Below are 20804 nucleotides of genomic sequence, written 5' to 3' on the forward strand. Positions count from 1 at the left end.
TTCCTGGCAAATACAATGCTTGTGTCTAGTCACCCCTCTTGCCTCTAAGTAATGGGGTTATCATCATTGTATTTAAAAAAAAAAAAAAGAGTACCTCTACCTCGCTTTATTCTTCATTCATAAAGCCTAGTTGAGTATGCATTGTGAAGACACCACACCCCTGCACAGGCATCCCATATTGCAACCCCTAAAACAGAGCCCACGGAGTCATCCCCTTGTCGAATGTGTTCGTTAAACCAGTTAGTGCCTCCTCTGAAAGCTAAGATTCGTGCGAGATTTCTCTTCTGAAATATGGTAGAGAGATCACTTCCACTATCCTGTGCAAATGTTGATGACTTCCCTGGATTCAGCTTTGGCCAGTATACATGAATGGCTCTGATTCTGTTTAATCACACTCAGTTTCCATTTCCGTGGTGGCATCTAGTGGTGGAGCTGCATGTGAGTTTGTGCACTGCACTGTGCATGTGCAAAAGGCCTGTGTTGGGACAGCTATTGAGTGACTCACCATTTCGAAGGAAGCTGTAGCTCTCCGCATGTTCTCCCACTTTGTAGATTCTTTTGTTATGCAATGTTATTTGGAGGATAAAACTGTGCAAGGTATGTGGAACTGTGAGAATGTAAAGTGTTTGAGAAAATTCATAGGTGCGCCATTTGCATTGATTATTTGCCTATTGCCCAGCAGAGGGAACCCATAAAGTTACCCTCTTCTTTTTCCTCTTTTCTCGAGTTGGGAGAGTTGCTGGTTGGTCCCTCAGGTAAACAAGTCTTTGGATAGAATCCAATTGTGACCCAACAAGGTGACCTGTTGCCACCTACACAACAATTTGGCGGGACATGGGACGTGGGATGGACCGATTGTATCTTCCTTGGTAGACTGAGCTGATGCAGAGCCTCTTCATTCCTTTTATTTCCACACTGCCTCAACATATGTATCAAAACTGTGCCGAAAATCTCCTCTGGGATCACTGGTGTATCCAGGATTGATTATTCCTTTTTCTGACTGGGGAGATTTAGCCATTACCTTCTCTCCTGTTTGACCATGAGGCTCTGGCCTTTTCCATGGCTCAGTGCATCTCTAAAGTGAAGAGAAGAGATCTTTAACAACACCCACTAGTTTCACTGTCTGATCCCACTGTCTCTTCTGGAATGACAGATACCTTTCCCAGATAATTGGTAATTGGTGAGCACTTAAGTGGAGTTCAAGTCCCTGAAAGACGGTAAATGCATCGGAAGCCCTTTTAGCTATGCTTGACTGCAAACTGTCTGCTTTTGATGGGAATGTAGAGCTCGTGGCGCCTGTACTCTTGATGTGAGCTGTTCAATAAAGGCCCTGTAGAGGACATGTGGAGAATCCTTTTTACCCAAAGCACGGATCTCCCTTGGATGGGCAACTGCTTGTGAAAGATTTGTTTTTGCATGTGACTGCAACCAATTTTAGGAGCACTTTCTTACCTGCTGTTTCAGTCTGCAATCTCTTCCTTTCGTAGTGAGACTTTGCAGTTTCTGCTGTGATGGCAGCACTTACACAAATCCTGTAGATCAACACTGAAAAGTGGGTCCCTTACTCACCTCCTCAATGGCTCCTGCTGCAGGTAGTATTTTTTTTTTTTTTTTTTTTCGGTCAAGCAAAGGAAAGAGAGACAAATTGCTGAGCATGTGCTGAGCAGAAAAGTTAGACTAGGGACATACTGTACTTGTCAAGCTTGGCAAGAGGTGGATGCTTTTCATTATGTACCACACACAGTGCTAACAAAAACCAAGACACTCTATCACTATGTAGGCATGTTTAATTATTTAGTAAATTTGAAACAACAGAAGCTGACCCTAAGTGCTGTACAAATGTAGAAATATCATATTTTAATATCTTGAAAGTAGCGTTTTCAATAATTTACTAAAAAATGGCTATTGGTGGAGCTGACCTCACAATGTCAGGAAGACTATTCCAGACTACCACAGAAAAGGCTCGGTCACCATTAGGTTTACAGCGACAGTGGGGTACGGTCAACAGTAATTGATCAGATAAGCTGAGTTATGGGTAGAGTATAGAGAAGACAGTCAATAATATTTTGGGGTGTTAAACCTGACAGTGACTTGTAAATCAAAAGATTTTTAAAACCAACTTTCCTTACCCGAATAAAAGCTTTGCTTCAGCATTGTGGACCAGCTGCAAATGTGAGAATTTAGTTTATGGGAGATCAGCCATACAATGAATGAACATGGGCAGGAGTGTGATATGGCACTATATCAACACGGCTGCAGAGATCCAGTGATGAGTACTAAATCACCATGTCAGAAGAGTCTGAGTCTGAGAACAGGCAGTGAGTTTTGAAGAATCAGCTTGGCCAGCTAGATTTTACATGTACCAGTCATGGTGAGTTACAGTCAAAGGCTCATGTGTTTACTCCAAAAATCCAGTTGATAAAAACTTGTGTGGTCCATAATTAGTCCACAATATCCAGCCTAGATCATTTACTCAGAAATGCCAAACAGGATTATGCATGGAGAATGGAGACAAGATAAGAAGGCTCAGGTCGACCAGGTGAAAAAGTGTCAGGGATTCCAATAAATTAGTCATCAGTATTCTACAGTTATTACAAAACAAACAAACAAAAAATATAGCTTCTTTCTATATGAGGTCATCAAATCAACAGCCATAAAAAACAAATGTGCTTTAAGTTATAGAATGCATGTCAAAGTCAGCTCCTGGAGGGCCACTGTCCTGCTCCAACCAATGCCAACAAACCTGCCTGCAAGTTTCTAGCACTCGTAAAGCTTTGATTAGCTGGATCATGTTTGTTTAATTAGGGTTGGAGATAAACTCTGTAAACACTGGCCCTCCAGGAGCTGAGTTTGACACCTCTGTTATAGAACATAAAAAGAAGGCAGCAGCAGACAAACATGCCAGTATTTGCTCAACCAGAACCGGAAGGTAGCCTTAAGGGCCGTACACACCGGCACGAATATCGGCGCGCGTTATTCGCCAGCGTTTTTCAACGCGTTTTTTGTGTTCACACCCAAGCGATTTTCGCTGACGATGAGCCGAGTGAACATGCAAATTCATTCCCTGACATTAGATGGCGCTTAATGTAAAACAGAAATACTAGAAATACTAGTTCTCTTTTATCAAGATTTTTGTAATCGCTGTCGCGTTTGTCATATAGTTCTTTGTGTTCCGACACCAACGAGACCAGCAACTCTACATTCATCTTGCCTTGCATCTTCTTCGTCTTATTTCTTCTCGGCAGTGTAGACGCTACTTGGCATATATCTTCTTCGCCGTTACGTATGTGTGCTCAGCAAGACAGTTTTGTGTTTGGAGCGCCCCCAAGTTGTGTTTTACTGTAACTTCAGAAGCTCCAGACACGTGTGCAAAAGCGCCATTCTCATTGGTCGTATAGTTTTTGACGCGGTGCGTCAAACCAAAAAAACGAACCTGAGGCGTTTTTTAAAAAATTACGCTTTTACGCGTGGCGTTTTTTCGCGTCGGTGTGCACACTCACATTGGCGCCCTTTGTTTAGTCACGAGGCGTTAAACGTCGGCGAATATCGCGCGCGAAATTCATCCCGGTGTGAACAGGCCTTTGATGTTAGCCTGGGTGTAGCCTTTGTGTTTGTCCTTGCCAGAGATTGTATTTCACGAATGTCTGAGATATTTTCTTGCTAGTGCTTGCCTTTGACTGTTTTTGGATGAGGTTGGCAAGTAGTTATTTTATACAGAAGTGAGAAAAGGGTTTTAAAGAATCGGATGGCTCTGGCTGTGTTCCAATTTTTATGCCCTTCTTTCACTTATCTTTGTCTCATGGACTGGATCTACATTATTTCTATGTTACATGAATGGCTACTACTGGCGGAACTCATACAATGGGTTGATTTTAAAAAGCCCAAACCCTTGATAACTTGGAATTCACTACGGTACTTTTTATTATTTTTTATTATATTATCAGCATTCTAAATGTCTACATATACAGTGGTTATAGAAATAAGTCACCCCCTTTAAAATAGTCACATTTTATTGCTTTGTGGCCTGAAATGAAGACATGAAGCTGTTTTATCCAGCTGTATTTACTCAGTGCAACTTATAACATCCAAGTGAAACATAAAACACAAACGTCAGAAAAAAATAAATCAATCATTTATAAACCTATGCCAACACAGGAGAATTAACCAACATATTTCTAAGTATGCGATTTGTTGTTCAAAATAAAAGTGCAAACCCTGCTCTAAGTTTGCAGGTGGCCAGATATTAAAATTACATGAATTAAACGTCATTGAATCATCACACTGTAAAGTGAAGTATGGTCAGGCCGTTGGCGCCCTCTGCAGGTATTTGTTATAATACATAATTAACTTGAGTTTATGTTCATATTTTGAGTAGGCATATTACATTATGTGGGTCTATTTTATTAAGGTTATTCAATAAAACCATGTAATTACTTGGTTTTGATACTTTATTTGAGCTAATTAATATTGCCTCATCGTTAGTTTATATGTAAATAGTCATACTAAAGCCTGTTTTTCACTTTGGTCTATTTGTATTACTAAAAAATACCAGATTACTCAATTGTTAAAATAATCAGTAGATTACTTGATTACCAGAACAATTATTAGTTACAGCCCTAGATTAGTTAAAATATTTCAAAATACAACTGCATTGTTTTGATTTGTGTAATTAAAAGACAAATATTCATTTCATTTTAGTGAACCAAGTATCTGTATATCTCATGAGCTAAGTGTATTGCCACACACCCTAGTGTTGATAAGTGGTGATATAGCTCATAATTTCCAAAGTGTATGATACAGCTTTCATTCTTCAGGTCAATCATATCCAGGTAAAAAAAAAAAAAAAAAAAAAAAAATTCTCAGTTTGAATAAGGAAAGCGATAACTTTGCCATAATATCCTTTCTAATGTTAGTTGCCACAGTCATTGCATGCTTTTGTGCTGCACTTTATTTGTGTCATTTACTTTTATTAGTTTATTAGATTTTGAAAGATAATAACAAAATAGTTTGATAAGTAAGATATCTGATTTTAGTCCTTGAAAACAAACAAATTTGTGCTTAAAGTCCTTGAAAATCCTGGAATTTTCGTTTTGGAGTTTCTGTACGACCCCTGGGAGTGACTCCTAGACACAAGCATCAATGAAATTGGGCTTCAGAGGAATACACTGGAAGCTTGCATCCATAGTGAGATACTGAGTTGAATGCTAAGAGCCTACACTCTCAGAAAAATGGTACAAAAGCTGTCACTGTGGCGGTACCTTTTCAAAAGGCACACCTTTGTACCTAAACAGTCCATATTGGTACCTTGGTGATTTTTATAAGTGCATAAATTTTTAATATTAGTACCTAAAAGGTACAAAAGTGTCCTTTTTGAAAAGGTGCCGCCCCATTGACAGCTTTTGTACCATTTTTTCTGAGAGTGTAGATTTCACATAATTTTAACAGTCTTCTATGTATAACAAGAATAGTTTACAAAACCCTAGTAAATTTAAAAGGGACAGCCATGGTATTTGTGTGTGTGTGTGTGTGTGTGTGTGTGCGTGTGTGTGTGCGTGTGTGACATCTTGAAATAGTGGGCAAAATGGCGGGAGTTCTCTGTTTATTCAGGCAGAGCATTAAACCTGTTCCCTTTACCCCATGCTTTGTGTTTTTCTTGATATGTCACATGCAGCCCAGCCTTCTTCCTCTCCTTCTCCTCCTCCTCTTATGCACCTCCTCTCTGACCTTTGACCTCATACAGACATCATGTTGACCTCTGGCCCTCATTTATCTCTCTGTCCTCAGACTAGTCGTGTGTTTTCCTTTCCCCTCCAAGCCACCTTCCCCCCTCCAAAAAAAGGAAAGTTATTGCTCTGTTCTGTGATCAATCCCCTCCATCACCAGTTGTATGCTTAGCGCCCCCTACAGGAGGGAGGTGTTTCTGACTCACCTGTCTCCTTTTCTTTCTGTCTCTCTCTCTCTCTCTCTCTCTCTCTTTCGCTCTGTCTCTTTCTACCCAAACAACCCTTTCTTGTCTTTCTGCTATGAGGCCTGTTGACATGCTCTTGTGGCACTTTCCTGGATGTACCTCATTCCATAATCTCTGCATGCAGGGTCCAAAAGTAACTTCATGCCACATCTGCCAGTGGCGGGTAAAAATATGTTCTCTTTTTTTTTTATTAGAAATTAAATTTATTTTATTCAAATATTGCTCTGGTGACGTATTGCCACATAGAGAAAAAAAACATAATTTTAAGCATCTTAGATAAATAGACTACAGCACTTGTAAAAGCAACATATATATCACATATATAAGCAAGATTTAAAAAAAATTAAAATTAGATTTAAACCAAACAGCTGGTCAGTGTGTTTGTTTTATTTACTCGCAAAATCCAGTTGTACTCACATGTGGCTTTTAGCGAGAGTTAATTTTGGACCCTGTCTGCATGTATCGCAGGAGGGCATAAAGCATGAATGCTTCTCCATGGATATTTTGATAAAACTTTAGCTTGAAGGGCTCTAAAACAGGACACAATGACAATTTACGTGGTGCGTGTGCATTACCATAAAGATAAGTCAAACAAAATAAAGTCTAGGTAAAGTTAACTTCATCTTAAATTCAGGGAGTAATTATATTCTGTTATCACTTAACTGTCTTTATGGCACATGTTGTTATAGTCCTTGTGTCATGCCCTTGTGTGTGTATATATTTTGGCATGATGTCCAACAGTGGATCTTGCATGGCATGTTAGCGCTGCATGAAGGCCTTGCTAGTGCTATCTGTGATCTTTGATAGTTGTTAAGCTCTTTGCTTGAGGAGCACTGAAAAATGTTTCTGTTACCTTCCTTTTTTAACCTTTTTGGTCACTGTACAATCACTTATTTATACTCAATGTTGTCATTTTCCTCATGTCTGTCTGTTACCTGTGAATTCAGGGTTCCTGTTCAACTCCTCACAATCAGTTTTAAGCACTTATACAAATAAGTATCTTTTCACTATTTGTTCACAATTATGCATTTTCTGTGTGTGAGTGGATGTTATGTTTCTGTTCATACATAACATATGGATTGGCTTGTGTTTTCTATCTGGAAACTTTTCTGTAGTTTTTTTTTCTCTCTTTTGTGGCTACTTTATTCTCATGAGCTTGTGACTTGTGCCTTATTTGTTTGTGTTTCTGTGAGTGTATTTTGTGTGTCTATGTCTGTTTCCCACTCTGCCTGTCATAAAAGGCCTATAATACACACTAAATGCACAAGTGCTAATGAAGTACTGAAGTGTATGTACTCAAATGGATGCTGTCCTGTATAGTATACATACCACATTTTTAGGGCTCATGCACCCTTTGTCACTTCTATACAAATTATATTGTATGTCTGGTATGTCATAAACAAATTAAACATGGAAAACATGGTTTCTGCCAAAATACCATAGTGACTATAGTTATAATTACTGTAGTAAAAGTATATCGGGAAGAAAAGAAGCTGCATATTGTATGAACTCATTAAGATTCTTAAGGAGATCGAATTAGTTATAATGATATTGAAGTTTTAAGTGCATTAAATACATAAATAAATACATTTTGACCACTTTGTGTTTGTATATACAGTTTTAGTTACCATTTTATTCAATCTCTTTTGTTCTGAACATCTTTTTATTCTGTACTGACACCATGCAGAACATTCTATTCTATTCTATTCTATTCTATTCTATTCCTCACAGCATTATATTTTATTCATTTTTTCCTCACAACATTGCATTCCAATCTTTCTACATATTTTATCTTCAAACTACTTTAGGTGCACATACAAAATGTGTTTCCCAAATTGATCACCCATTGATCACTATACATTACTGTTTATATATTTATGATTATTACTAAATAGAGATTCTTTCAGATATGTAACAGTATTAGATTCCAACTAACATCCATTTAACCTTATATGATTTTTCGGTAACTACAAATGAAGTCCCATTAGTTAACATTAGTCAATGCATTAACTCACATTAACAAACAGTAAGCAATACATTTGTTACAGTTGCTAAGGTCTAATACTATTGACAGATACAACTTTTGATTTTAATAATGTAATAAGGAATGTTGAAATTACCATTAACTGAGATTAATAAATGCTTCAGAAGTAGTTTTAATTGTTAATTCATATTAACTAATGTAGTGAACAAATGGAACCTTACTGTAAAGTGTTAGAGATTTTTCAAAGAAACTACAAAGGCATGAGGTCACATGATTGAGTGTATCCATCCTCTGAACTCCCATTCCAGGGCCATGTGGTTCATATATCTCTTTGGTGTGTGTACTGTGCTCTGTATGAGAGGTCTTATCTGTTCGTAAACTGAGGAGAGGAAACAGACTAGTCAATAAGGTCCACTGATTATGTCAGAGTAAGAATGTTATTTTGGACAATACACATCATTCTCCCTCTCTGACAATACACATCATTTTCTTTATTGTATAGTGAAACTTGAGTTTATTGGCATTTCTCTCAATGAGTGTGTTTACACGTACAACAGAACACTAAAAACAGACTACGAATAATAAAAGAGTACTTAGGTGCTTACATGACCTGACATATTGTTGGCTTATGAAATAATAAATGCTGTTTGAGAAAAAATGAAAACACACTAATTGTAAACAATGAATGTACATTTTTTAAAATCTTTTAAGCCACAATGATTTTTATTAGTATCTATTTAAGTATCTATATATTGCTATCCATATCAGTTTATGTATAGCTATTGTTTGTTTGCTGACTTGTTGTCATTTAAAGGAGAAGTGTATAATTACTGCACGACTAGAGTCACCAAATGGAATAGCAATAAATAAATAAATAAAAAATTTGACCTGCCTTTGATCAGGCAAACAGATTGTCCCTCCCTAACCCTCTGTCATTGGTTGAGCTAATTTTGCTGAACACATTGCTCAAACAAATAAAGCAATGTCACAATAAATACACACTTCCCCTTTAAGGCTTGAGTCTATGTAATTTCCAATTTCGTTGGGAAGTACTTCTTGGATTGTAGTTTGAGAGGACGTGTTTTCACACTTTACTACAGTTTTTCTGCACAAATCTTATATGGATGTATTATATTATTTGACTTGTATCAAGGTTACATGAATGTAATGAGTTCATCATATTTGTTTAGTACTGTTGACAATTGTGTATGTGTAAGACCTTACCAATCTTTGTTGCCGGTTGCTTGCATGCATGTTCTTTAGCCTGATAGAAGCCAAAATGTCATGACTCAGAGAATGAGAGCATGGAAGATGAAGCATGTGTGTACAGGGTGCTCTGCCCCAACTCCACAGTTCTGAAGGGGTGTCTTTTACTTCCTGGTTGGTGACAGTCAAAAGGTTTGACTTATCCCCCTTATCTTTTGTGACAACAAGTTGGGCAGCGACAGTCTTATACAATTGCATACTTGGTGCTACAACAATTGCCTGTGCTCTTGCTGCTGACCCAAAGATGCTGTAAGCTATGTTAGCCACCTAGCCTACTTTCTCCAGACTTGAAATGCTATGTTGTGTGATGCTGCATTGCTGCTTTATATTAAAAGCCACACTGTTTTTATTTAATAATCGTCTTAGCTACTGTCAGAACTGAAATGCAATTTTAATCATCACTGTTAGCAGCAAATCCAATGTCGGCCAAAACAAACACGCAAAATCTTTGACAGGCAGAGGGTTCTCTGATTGGATGCCATGTGCAAGATGCACTCAAGTGCCCAGAGCCAATATAAGGGCATCTACTTCAGTGATATCTGTCAGGTACTTGGGACAAGAAATGGCTTACAGCAGCTTTAGCCGTCTTGCAACAACCTCTTTAAATTCTTTACTTTAACCCCCATTTGCTTTCCACCAAGTCAGTGGGCTTGCTCTCCAATCTCCCTTCCCTAACCCCCTGGTCTGGAGCACATCCCTCCTGGGTTCACTTGTGTGGGGGGCTGATTGGGGGGCGCAGTGGGGGGCCTGTATCAGTGTGCCTCTCTCTGTGTCACTCCAGGTTACGGGCTGGTGGTACAGGAAGAACTAGTTTCACCGGCCTCCATGCAGTACAGTCTACCTTCGCCACTGGGCAATGAGCCCTACTGGCAAGAAGTCTCGAGCATGGAGTGTGCACCCATCGCTACCACCGAAGAGGACACACTCATGGAGATGTCTGAGGTACAGGTTTGGCCCTCAGGCAATAGTCCTTCCATTGTGACTGTAGAGGACTCTTCACTGGAGTGCAGCAATGCTGATGACTCCGAGGCGCTACTGAACAGGAGTCTGGGCCCCTCAAGGAGCGGGACTCCCGGTGCAAACGGACCAGTGGGACTTTCTGCTCAGGGAGGGTTAAGTGGTTCCATCGAGTTACTTGAGGATCAATCCATTGGGGCGGATTCAGATTACAGTCCTGCTGGGATGCTGTGTCTGAGTGAAGGGGTCAACATCAATGCTCTGGACAGAGGTCAGGGTTTGGAGAGGTCAGTAGGGGCTGTAGGTCAAGAAGTCAGCAACATTAAAGACGGTTCCAGTGCAGGTTTGGGAGAAGGAGGAGGTGACGGCACAATCTTAGAAGATAGCATATCTCTCATTTCAGGGCAACAGCGAGTTTATGCTCGAATGAATGAGTCACCTGGGCTACGAAGACGGGCAGATCCTGGTGATGACAGGTGAGTTGCCCATTAGGCTTAGAATGACTTTGTTGACCAGTAGGGACTGTATATTCCTCAGGAAGTATCATCAGGTAATCCTTCTTCTTTTGATTTTAAAGACCGGTTATGCTTAAATGTGTAATGTACATGCTACTAGCATCACTGAACAGAATTGCAAAAAACTGCACTGTTGTGAAACAGGTTTCCCGAATTTTCTCCATGCTACAATAGTTTTGTCCCAGACCAATGTAACTTGTCGACCCACTATTGTGTGGAACTGGCCAAGAACATACAAGGCAATGTTTAAATAGTGCCACAGAGTTTAGTCTTTCTTCTCTGGGAAAATGGACTGAAATTATCAATGACTAATGAGCTCCTACTTTTAAAAGTTTTGGCCGCTAGAATGAGAACAGCCCATCATTCTAAATTACAAGCAGACTTTAGTCAGGGTAGTGCCGTATTTAAATTTTGACAAGAATGAATACCGGGCTGTGAAGGATAGAAGTACAGTTTGTTTAATGAATTGTTCTGATATTTAACAACATGCCAGTGGTTTAGCTGATGAAACATCTTTCCAAAAGACTTTAATTAGACAAAAACTCTTTAAAAGTTGTAAGGTCTAAACCAGGGGTGTCCAATCCTGCTCCTGTAGGGACACTTTCCTGCAGAATTTAGCTCCAACACAATGGTCTGGAAGTTTCTAGTAATCCTGAAGAACTTGATGAGCTGGTTCATGTCTGTTTAATTGGGACTGGAGCTAAACTCTGCTGGAAGTTGGCCCCAGTGGTGTCCAAAACCATAGTGGATGTTATTAAGTGCACTCATTCAGTCCTATAATGCACTACAATAAGAAGTGTACAACCAATGTATACTCAACAGATGGTTGATATTTGTAAGTGTGCTTATTATGTAGTGTGAATTTGAAGGGCGATTGTGTCAACGTGAGCGACAAAGGCTGTCCCAGTTCAAAGGCTCCTTCAAATTTGGCTTCCAAATGCACCCTTTGTTTCGTGGGGAATGAAGGGTACAACAGATGGACACTTTGTGGCCTCACCTACCCCAGAAATCATCGCGCCAGTGACAAGATTTTTTTAGAGAAATTGCTAAATTACACTTTTAAATGTAAGTATTAGGTTATAATTACTCAAGTAATCTAATGTATCTCATGATAAAAATGTAAAAATAAAATACATATATATATTGATAATGTGGTTCAAATGTTGACTTACATCTTACCAAGATGTGATTTTATATAGTTCATACACTTTGTGTACAAAAATGGACCACGGTGAACATATTTAGACAAGTTTTGAACCCTGTTTTGTTTTAGGCAGTTGAATATAACTTTTTTTTTTTAAATCCAGCTCATCAACGGCAGCTGTCAGAGTTGCTAAGTGACAAAAACAGTCCTTCGTAGGCTAGACCATCCCATTTAACAACCGTCAATCAAACCTTTGCGGCCTTCAAAGGTGTGGCCTTTGAAGTCTGAGTCCTTCAAAGGATGCAGCCTTTGAATTGGAACACAGCTAAAGGCAAGAAAATACCCATAATGCACTTTAAGGATTGTGCCAAATTAATTTCCACATCTCACCAGAAGATGGCGTCTGTATAGGTATTTATTTTTAATTGATTATTAAATACTTCCATCAAGGTTTATACATCCTAGTTTCCATGACAGTGTTTAACTTTCATTACTATTGGAGCTGCCAGTTTGCTAAGTTTTCTAATGATTATTAAACAGCAAGCACAAACTATGCAAAAGTGGCAACTCTGTCAGTGCACTCAGTGGCCGAATTTGCTCACTCATTTTCATTCACGCCTTCAAGTGGACTATGTTAGTGGACTAACGTAGGAAATAGTGAATGAGGCTATAGGTGGGGATTTTGAACACAGCACTGGTTTAACTTCAACCCTAATTAAACACACCTGAACCTGCTAATCAAGGGCTCCAGGATTACTAGAAACTTCTAGCCAGTTTTGGAGCAGTCTGGAGCTAAACTCTGCACTCATCAGATCATTTCATAAAGTCTTTATGGGAATGATGAATTGCACAGCCTTTGTTTATATAATAACCTCTTTTCACTGACTGTCTGTGGTTCTTTGTAACAGAAAATATCTTCTTCCACTAACAGTGATTATTGCAGACTGCATTGTCATTACCTCTTTATAATTGTCTGTCTCATTTCTCAGGTTAAGTGGTGGGTCCTTCCTGTCTTATCTACAGGATCAGGGGGCTCCTGGTTGGCACTCGGCCCCAGAACCAACCCAGAACAGAGTGGGGTCTCTACAATGCTCCCTACCTAGACAGGCAATGGAGTCTATGATGTCATCAGTACAAGCCACAGTGGACTGTGATTCTAAGCAGTCTTGCCTAGCCCAGGAAGCCCTTATTGAACCAGTGCGTGACATGGGGCATTCTGAGATCATCCACGGGCATTATCAAGGAACTCAGCCATTTGAGAAAGGTCTAGGCTTCCCGCACAGAACAGCTAACATTCGGGGTTGGGAGGACATGCGTCTAAGAGGACAGGTAAGATTTGGGAAAGACCTTGATTCAGATTTATTTTATCTGATTTCATTTGTGTTGTCATATATCAGGTACTTTCTGTTTATGCTGTGTCCTGCAATGAAAAGATGGAAGAGGTTGACTTTTAAGACTCTTACCACATCTTGAACAGTGGTGTAAATATTAATTCTGAATTGTCTATCTATGGAGTTTACAATAACAACAACAAAAGGTGTTTTATGAGAGAAGTCACAAACAATTTTGCCAAAGGTTGTATTTGGGATATGGCACTTCTCATTCATTTCTACAGTATCCTATGGTAATGACAGTGGTACAACTATCACAGCAATTCAATGACCTCAGTGCTATAATGTGATTGCTTATCAAGGCACACATTATACAAGTTGACCGTTACACTTTATCTAATGGTAGAGCTGTGGAGGTTGGTATCTCCCCAAAGTATCATCAAATTTTCAAACCTAAAAATATGGAGATATTTTTGCTGCATTATTCCAAATTAATAGATTATGATCCACAAATATGTGCAGAGATTAAGAAAAATTAAACCTATTCACAAATAAAGAGCCACCTTTATTTATAGGGCTTTATACAATACAAATTGTGTCAAAGCACCTTAACAGTGTCAAACAGGAAAATAGTTTATCTATAATGCAAGAGGACAATAACAAACAGTCAATTTTTCAGTTAAAGTCAGTTCATTGATGATTCAGTGATGTAATCATTAGGTTCAACTTTCTTCCAATAGTGTCTGTGCAATGAAAACGACAATATTGTCAGAAATTAAGCGTCCCCAACTACACAAGCCAAAAGTGATAGTGACTATAAACCAAAACTCCCAAGTAACAGAAATGGAGAAAAAAAACTTTGGGAGAATATTCAGCTTATTCAGACAGATTAAACTGACAGAGTGTGTTTGCCTCCCTAATAATGCTAGGTATTATTCCAGAATTTGGGCGCTAAATAGGAAAAGGATCTCCCGCCCGCAGTTGATTTTGATATTCTGGGTATTATCAAATGGCTAGAGTTTTGAGATTGCAGTGGAGGACTATAATGTGATATGAGCTCGCTGAAGTATTGAGGAGTTAAACCATTCAGGACTTTATAAGTAATTAGGAAGATTTTAAAATGTATACAATATTCAATAGGGGGCCAGTGCAGAGTTGACAGAACTGGGCTAATATGGTCATCCTTCCTTGTTCTAGTAAGAACATCTGCATTGTGGTCCAGCTCAAGTTTGTTTATTAAGGGCACAGGGCAACCACTCAATAAAGCATTACAATAAACTAAGCTTGAGGTCATGAACCCATGAATTAACATTTCTGCATTTGACATTGAGAATTTAGACACTTAAGATGGAAAAATGTGTTTTTACAAATGTTAGTTTTACTAATTGGCATGTTTTCTTCTATATAGAGCTTAGTATCATCAGCATAACAGTGAAAGCTAACACCATGTTTCCTGATTATATCTCCCAATGGTAGGTAACTTGAAAAGAGTGAAAAACAGCGGTCCTAGTTCTGAGCCTTGCGGTACTCCATACTGCACTTGTGATATGATACCTCTTCATTCACTTCTAAAAATTGATGATGGTCAGATAAGTAAGATTTGAACCATGCCAATGCAATTCCACTAATGTCAACATATTTTTGTAGTCTACTCAAAAGAATGTTGTGGTGGATAGTGTCAAACGCAGCGCTAAGATACAGTAGCACTAAAAGAGAAATGCAACCACGATCAGATGATAAAAGCAGGTCATTTGTAACTCTGATGAGAGCAGTCTCTGTACTATGATATAGTTTAAGTCCTGACTGGAAATCATCACAGATACCATTTAAAGTATGATTACGACAATGAGTAGGCCCTGACACGTGACCCCAATGCATCCTTTTCATTGTTAACATGAATATTAAAATCACCAATGATTAAGACTTCATCTTCAGCCAGCACTAACTCAGATAAATAAATAAAGAATTTGGCAAATGAATAGTATTCAGAAGACCATCTATGACTTTCCTTGTTTGCATTTGAGTGTAAAGGAGTTTTATTGGTTTTATCAATGAAGCACCATTACTTCAAACAAATTATACTTGAAACCAGAGCTCTGGGAAATACTGAAAAGATTACAATAATTTGTAGCAATACCTCCCCCTTTACCTTTTGCATGCAGCTCATGTTCAGTAATCTTAACCAAAAAGTAACCAAAAATGAAAATTAGGCTGTGTTTTACTCACCCCCGAGGCATCCTAGATGTATATGACTTTCTTCTTTCAGACGAATCCAGTCAGAGTTATACTGAAAATTGTCTTGGATCTTTCAAGCTCTATCATTGCAGTAGGCAGGTGTTGCATTGCTTCATTCCAAAAGATGTGAAATAAAAAGCACCCTTCCATAAAAATAAAATAAAAAAATGTCTCACATGGCTCCGGGGGGTGAACAAAGGCCTCCTGTAGTGAATCAGTGCGTTTTTGTATGAAAAATATCCATATTCCAAACGTAATCACTTGAATCTAGCTTGCACTCACTGTTGTAAACGGAAGCAGTTCTGGAGGAATTATGTATGAGGTCAGCTTTGCGCATGCGCCGCTCAGAAGAGATGCACATGGAAACGCAGCGGAGAGATCAAAACAAAACAAAACAACGGTCACTAATTAGAAGTACAAAATGAGGATTTGTAAAGAAGAATGTCGGAGGATTTCGATATAAGCTAAGAGGAGACTGGTTTTCCTTTGCTAAAGTAAGGAAACTTTGCTTTTTTTGATCCTGTAAACAAACGTTGGTTTTCACAAGACTCAAGCTCCCGGAGCTGCTTCTGTGTACAACTGTTAGCGCAAGCTAGATTAAAGTGATTATTTTTTTATTTTTTTTTATGGAAGGGCACTTTTTATTTCCCGTCTTTTGGAATGAAGCAAAGCAACACCCGCTGACTGCAATAATAGAGATTGAAAGATTTAAAGAGAATTTTTATTTTTAATATAACTCCAACTGGATTCGTCTGAAAGAAGAAAGTCATATACACCTAGGATCAGAAGACTTATCTTTTTCACCAGCACTTGACCAACTAATACTAGCACTTACCTTTTCTTTTCTTGTCTATCCTATTTTTGGAAAAAAAAAAAAACGTGCTACGAGTTCTGTGCTAGACTAACTGAGACTTGTCATGGCACCTGTATACTGTTGTTGTTCTCTTGTTGGTCTAATTGCTTCTATTGTTCTCATTTTTAGTCACTTTGGATAAAAGCATCTGCTAAATGATTAAATGTAAATGTAAAATGTAAACTAGGACATATAAGGGCAATAAAAATTGGTAGAGTAAAAGATTTGAATTTTGTTAGACCATTAGACTGTGTATCAAGCCAAGGCACAGTATTATATTTTACATGATTTTGAAAATGCCAGAGAAACAGCACTTTACAATTCAGCTATACTGTTATGGAAGCATCATGCTATTCAAGATGTAACAAAGTATCAAAAGGTAACTGACTAATAAATAACTGTATTTAACCTCACGATAAACACGTGAGTTTGTGTAATAGATGAAACTGTCAACTGTCAACCAGCCAACAGCATTTCCCAGTTTTTCAGCCAAGCAGTTTAAATGATGTATATGAGCAGCTATCTGGATCTAATGATGTATAAATCATTATAAATAGTGTTTTCAAACATATATTTAAAGTATTACAAAAATGATTGCTTTGAAAATTATGTTTGAATAGAAAAAATATTCTTTTTAATTCTTTTTTTAATCGTGTTGCAGGTGTGTTGAATATAAATGCATATAAATGTAAGACAAGATATATATTGGTTCACACAAACAATATTTCATATGAATCAGACTTACTAGTTTTGATTGTAAAAGTTACTTAACAACATCCAAAGTAAATGCACAGTTTTTGTTTACATTTTCCACTCAACAATTCCCAGAATACGCTGCAGTGATCTGGTACCCAGACGGTTATTTGGGCCCATATTTGATATTATACATGTTATAATACCCTATATTTGTCAACACATAGTGTTTTAAAAGGCAAAATATTTGGAATATTTCATTTTGAATAATGCACCAAAAATATCTCCACATAAAAGTAACCAATAGTGACATTCAATAGCAGTGTTGACCACCACGCGAAGGTGTGGGGACCCACGATTAACGATTAATTCAACTGATGATTCCTTTTGACCTTATTTATTACCGGCCCGGATAAATAGAAAGAAACAAAAAAGAAGCACACATATTTAAGTGGCGCTCAAAAAAGAAAGAAAACGTAAGAGATGGAATCCAATACTGAAAATTCGCCAAAACTTAAAACTGTATTTGTCTCAGTTTAAGCGGAAGCATGGAGCACGAGTGAACAGGTCACCTTTTCCACTTTACTACTAGTTATAGCACTGTGAATAAACTTCAGAAGGTATGTTGAAAGATACAGTACAAATTATTAAAATGTATCATGACTCATTCGAATCAACCATGTGCAACAAAACAGCTTGTGAACATGTAATGCTGCATTTACCTCAGGAAAGTATTCAATGTCCATAGCTCTCTAGAGAAATAAACTCTAGAGAGTAGTTTTTTTTTTTTTTTTTAATGAAATAGTAAATAGTAAAATGTAATAGTAAAAGTAAATAAAAATTTTAAATGGCACTTAATTCTATTTAATATTACTGCTGTGCAATTTTAAATAAAACATTACAAAGGTAATGTTCGGTCGGAGCCTCAGGCCTTGACAGGCAGTTAGCATGGTGGTCAGTCAGTCATAGTGGTCAGTCTGACTGTATAGTGCTATGGAGAACAAGCAACAGCAAGCCCAAGATGTTGTCTGTGACAGACCATGTTACAAGTGACTCTATTAAAAAACAAAAACTTACTTAACCCTAACGCTGCTAGAAACTCAAGTGGACAGAACTCGTTTGTGGTGGCACACACACACACACACACACACACACACACACGCACACAGACACAGAGGGAGAGAGAGACATATAGAGCCAGCCCCTAGATGGACACAACCCATTGGTTTCTAAATATACATCTTGTCTTTTTCTGTCATCTAGTGCTGCTCCCGCTCCACTGGCTAGTGGGGGGGGGGGATGTTATATATGGATTTGGAAAGCATGTACAGTAAGGTCATAAACTACACTGGTTTCTCAAAGACACACAGTGCTTTTACTAGCTGTGAAAATAACAGACTTTTTATAATTTGCATGAAAAATCACTTTTTTTTTGGAGGGGAGGCAGTTTTATTTAATTAATTTATTTAGTTATTGAAAGAAATGAATGCTTGTATTCAAAGACACATTAAGTTGATTAAAAGTGACAGTAAAGACATTTATAATGTTACAAAAGATTTCTGTTAAATAAATTCTGTTCTTTTGACCTTTTCTATTCATTTAAAGATCCTGCAAAAAAGTATCAAGATTTCCGCAAAAAATATCAGGCAGCATAACTGTTTTCAACATTGATAAAAATCAGAAATGTTTCTTGAGCAGCAAATCAGCATATTAGAATGATTTCTGAAGATCATGTGACACTGAAGACTGGAGTAATGATGCTGAAAATACAGCTTTGATCACAGGAAAAAATTATATTTTACAATATATTACAATAAAAAACAATCAATCGAAATTGCAATAATATTTCACAATATTACTGTCTTTTAATGTACTATTTTTACTCACATTAAAAAAAAAACACATTTAAAATTCTTACTGATCCAGAACTTTTGTCCAGTAGTGTAAGTCTAATTAAAAACGACTTGTTTTTAATAATTAACATGACACTTGAAAGTATTCTGACACAAACATTCTGATGAAAATATGTATAGTGTAATTGATGCAAATGTCTGCTCAGTTTAACTCTGTAATACTACATGTAAACCAAGGGAGGCACCTGGTGTGAAAATGCTGTTGTTTAAATGTTTGCAGCTGTTCGTTCACTCACAAACTAAGAGCCACAACAAGAGAGTTGTCCTCACATTGTGGGTATTTAAAGCATACAGATCACATGTGCAATCAGACACTGGACAGAAGGGAGATGTTTTTGGAAAGCTGAGCAGGGGGGGGGGGGGGGAGTGAGAGAGGGAGAGAGAGAGAGTGCAGTTTAAAAAGGAAGCTGAATAAAGAAATGGCCGAGGAAGGAATAGGCTCGGATTAAGAACCGCCTGCTTTCTTCAAATGAAAGCTGTGGAAAGAGTGGAAGACTAAGGGAAACTGGGGGAAGATAACATCCTTCCCCAAATCTTTAGACCTCACCTCGCTGCTGGAGCGTGTTTCTGTGTGCTTGTGAGAGAGCGACCGCCACACTATGTGGGCACTGGTGACTGAGCTGCTGTTCAGCTTCGTGCTGTTGGCCTTCATGGTCATCAGCTGCCAAAACGTCTTGCATATCGCCAGCAGCTCTGTCCGATCGGTGCTGGCCTTCATTCACACTCAACTGGATCGTGAGCTGGGTGAGAATGAAAGTGTGGCTGATGAAGAGGAAAATTTCACCACTCGAGTTGTGCGCCGCAGAGTTATATTGAAGGTACAGACGATTGTTGTCGAAAAAAGAGACACAAAATGCATGAGGTTGTAAATCTAGTGGATTACAGTGACACTTGGGTGGTTGTTTCAGTTTCATTTGACCTCATTTTAGTGCACTCCTGCAAACAAGCTTGAAATGCAAATGGTCTGTAAGAAAAATAGTACTGTTAAAGTGTAATTGTTATTGTTATATGTTTTATATGTTGGTCTAGTCATTGGCACATGTTGAATTCAAACAGACACATCTTTCTTGCACTTTTCACATAAACTGTTTTGTAAATTTGTTAGGTTTTTACATTATAAAAAAGATTGGCAACCTTTCCTGTCTGCCGTCCTCCTGAAGGATACTTTTTAAAAGGTGTCATGAAAAGGTTTTTTTTTTGGTCACACTTTAGTTTAGGGATGATTTCTCACTAATAACTATTAACTGCCACTCTTGCATAGACTCCTAATTTGCTGCTTATTAATAGTTAGTAAGGTAGCTGTAAGTTTAAAAATAGGAAATTAAAAATAGGTTTTAAAAATGTTTCTTGAGGTTCACTTATAAGTTTAGTAGCTAGTACTTATTTAGTAGCAAAAAAAATATAAATAAATAAATAAAAATAATTTCAGTAGTAAAAAAAATAAATAAATAATAATAAAAAAATTCAGTGGTGGACGAAGTTCTCAATTCAAGTACTTGATTAAAAGTACAGATACCCTAATAAAATATTACTTTAAGAATATAAGTTCTCCTTTTTAATTTAACTTGAGTAAAATTAAAAAGGTAATTGGTTTTAATTGTACTTAAGTATTACAATTAAAATGTTCTGACCAATGAACAATGTTTACCTATTTTGCCATTTTAATAAGGAAGCTTATTGGAAGAAGACACTTATGTATTGATCTGCAAATAAGCAAAAATGTATTTTTTTTAAATACCAAAACATACATTGTCAAGTTACTGTTAATTCAAGTGTGCAAACAAGTGAAAATAAAACATACTTTTTAGTATTTTAAAATGAAGAAAATCTATGTGTGTAAATGTGTGGTGACTATATAAAAACAGACTTTTTAGGAAGAATGCAATTGAGTTATATCGTCAACAGCTGCAATCAAATCAGTTCAGTTCAGAATCAGTTTGTTTGT

General features: G+C 37.6%; 1 protein-coding gene across 15 annotated transcripts in view; it reads left to right on the plus strand.

Annotated features, from left to right (window-relative positions):
• LOC109102919 (ankyrin-1-like) overlaps positions 1–20804 on the plus strand; it is a 125326-nt gene that overhangs the window by 91757 nt on the left and 12765 nt on the right. For 12 of the 15 annotated variants that reach the window (XM_042757123.1, XM_042757126.1, XM_042757132.1 and 9 more), the window contains 2 exons: positions 10000–10651; positions 12824–13163. In XM_042757123.1, coding sequence (XP_042613057.1) covers positions 10000–10651; positions 12824–13163 — 992 coding nt within the window. Of the gene's footprint in view, positions 1–6028; positions 6153–9999; positions 10652–12823; positions 13164–19269; positions 19678–20804 lie in introns of those variants that run through there. The other 3 variants (XM_019109162.2, XM_042757138.1, XM_042757137.1) reach the window with 2 other exon arrangements.

The sequence above is a fragment of the Cyprinus carpio genome, chromosome A5, assembly GCF_018340385.1.
Source record: "Cyprinus carpio isolate SPL01 chromosome A5, ASM1834038v1, whole genome shotgun sequence".
Lineage (NCBI taxonomy): Eukaryota > Metazoa > Chordata > Actinopteri > Cypriniformes > Cyprinidae > Cyprinus > Cyprinus carpio.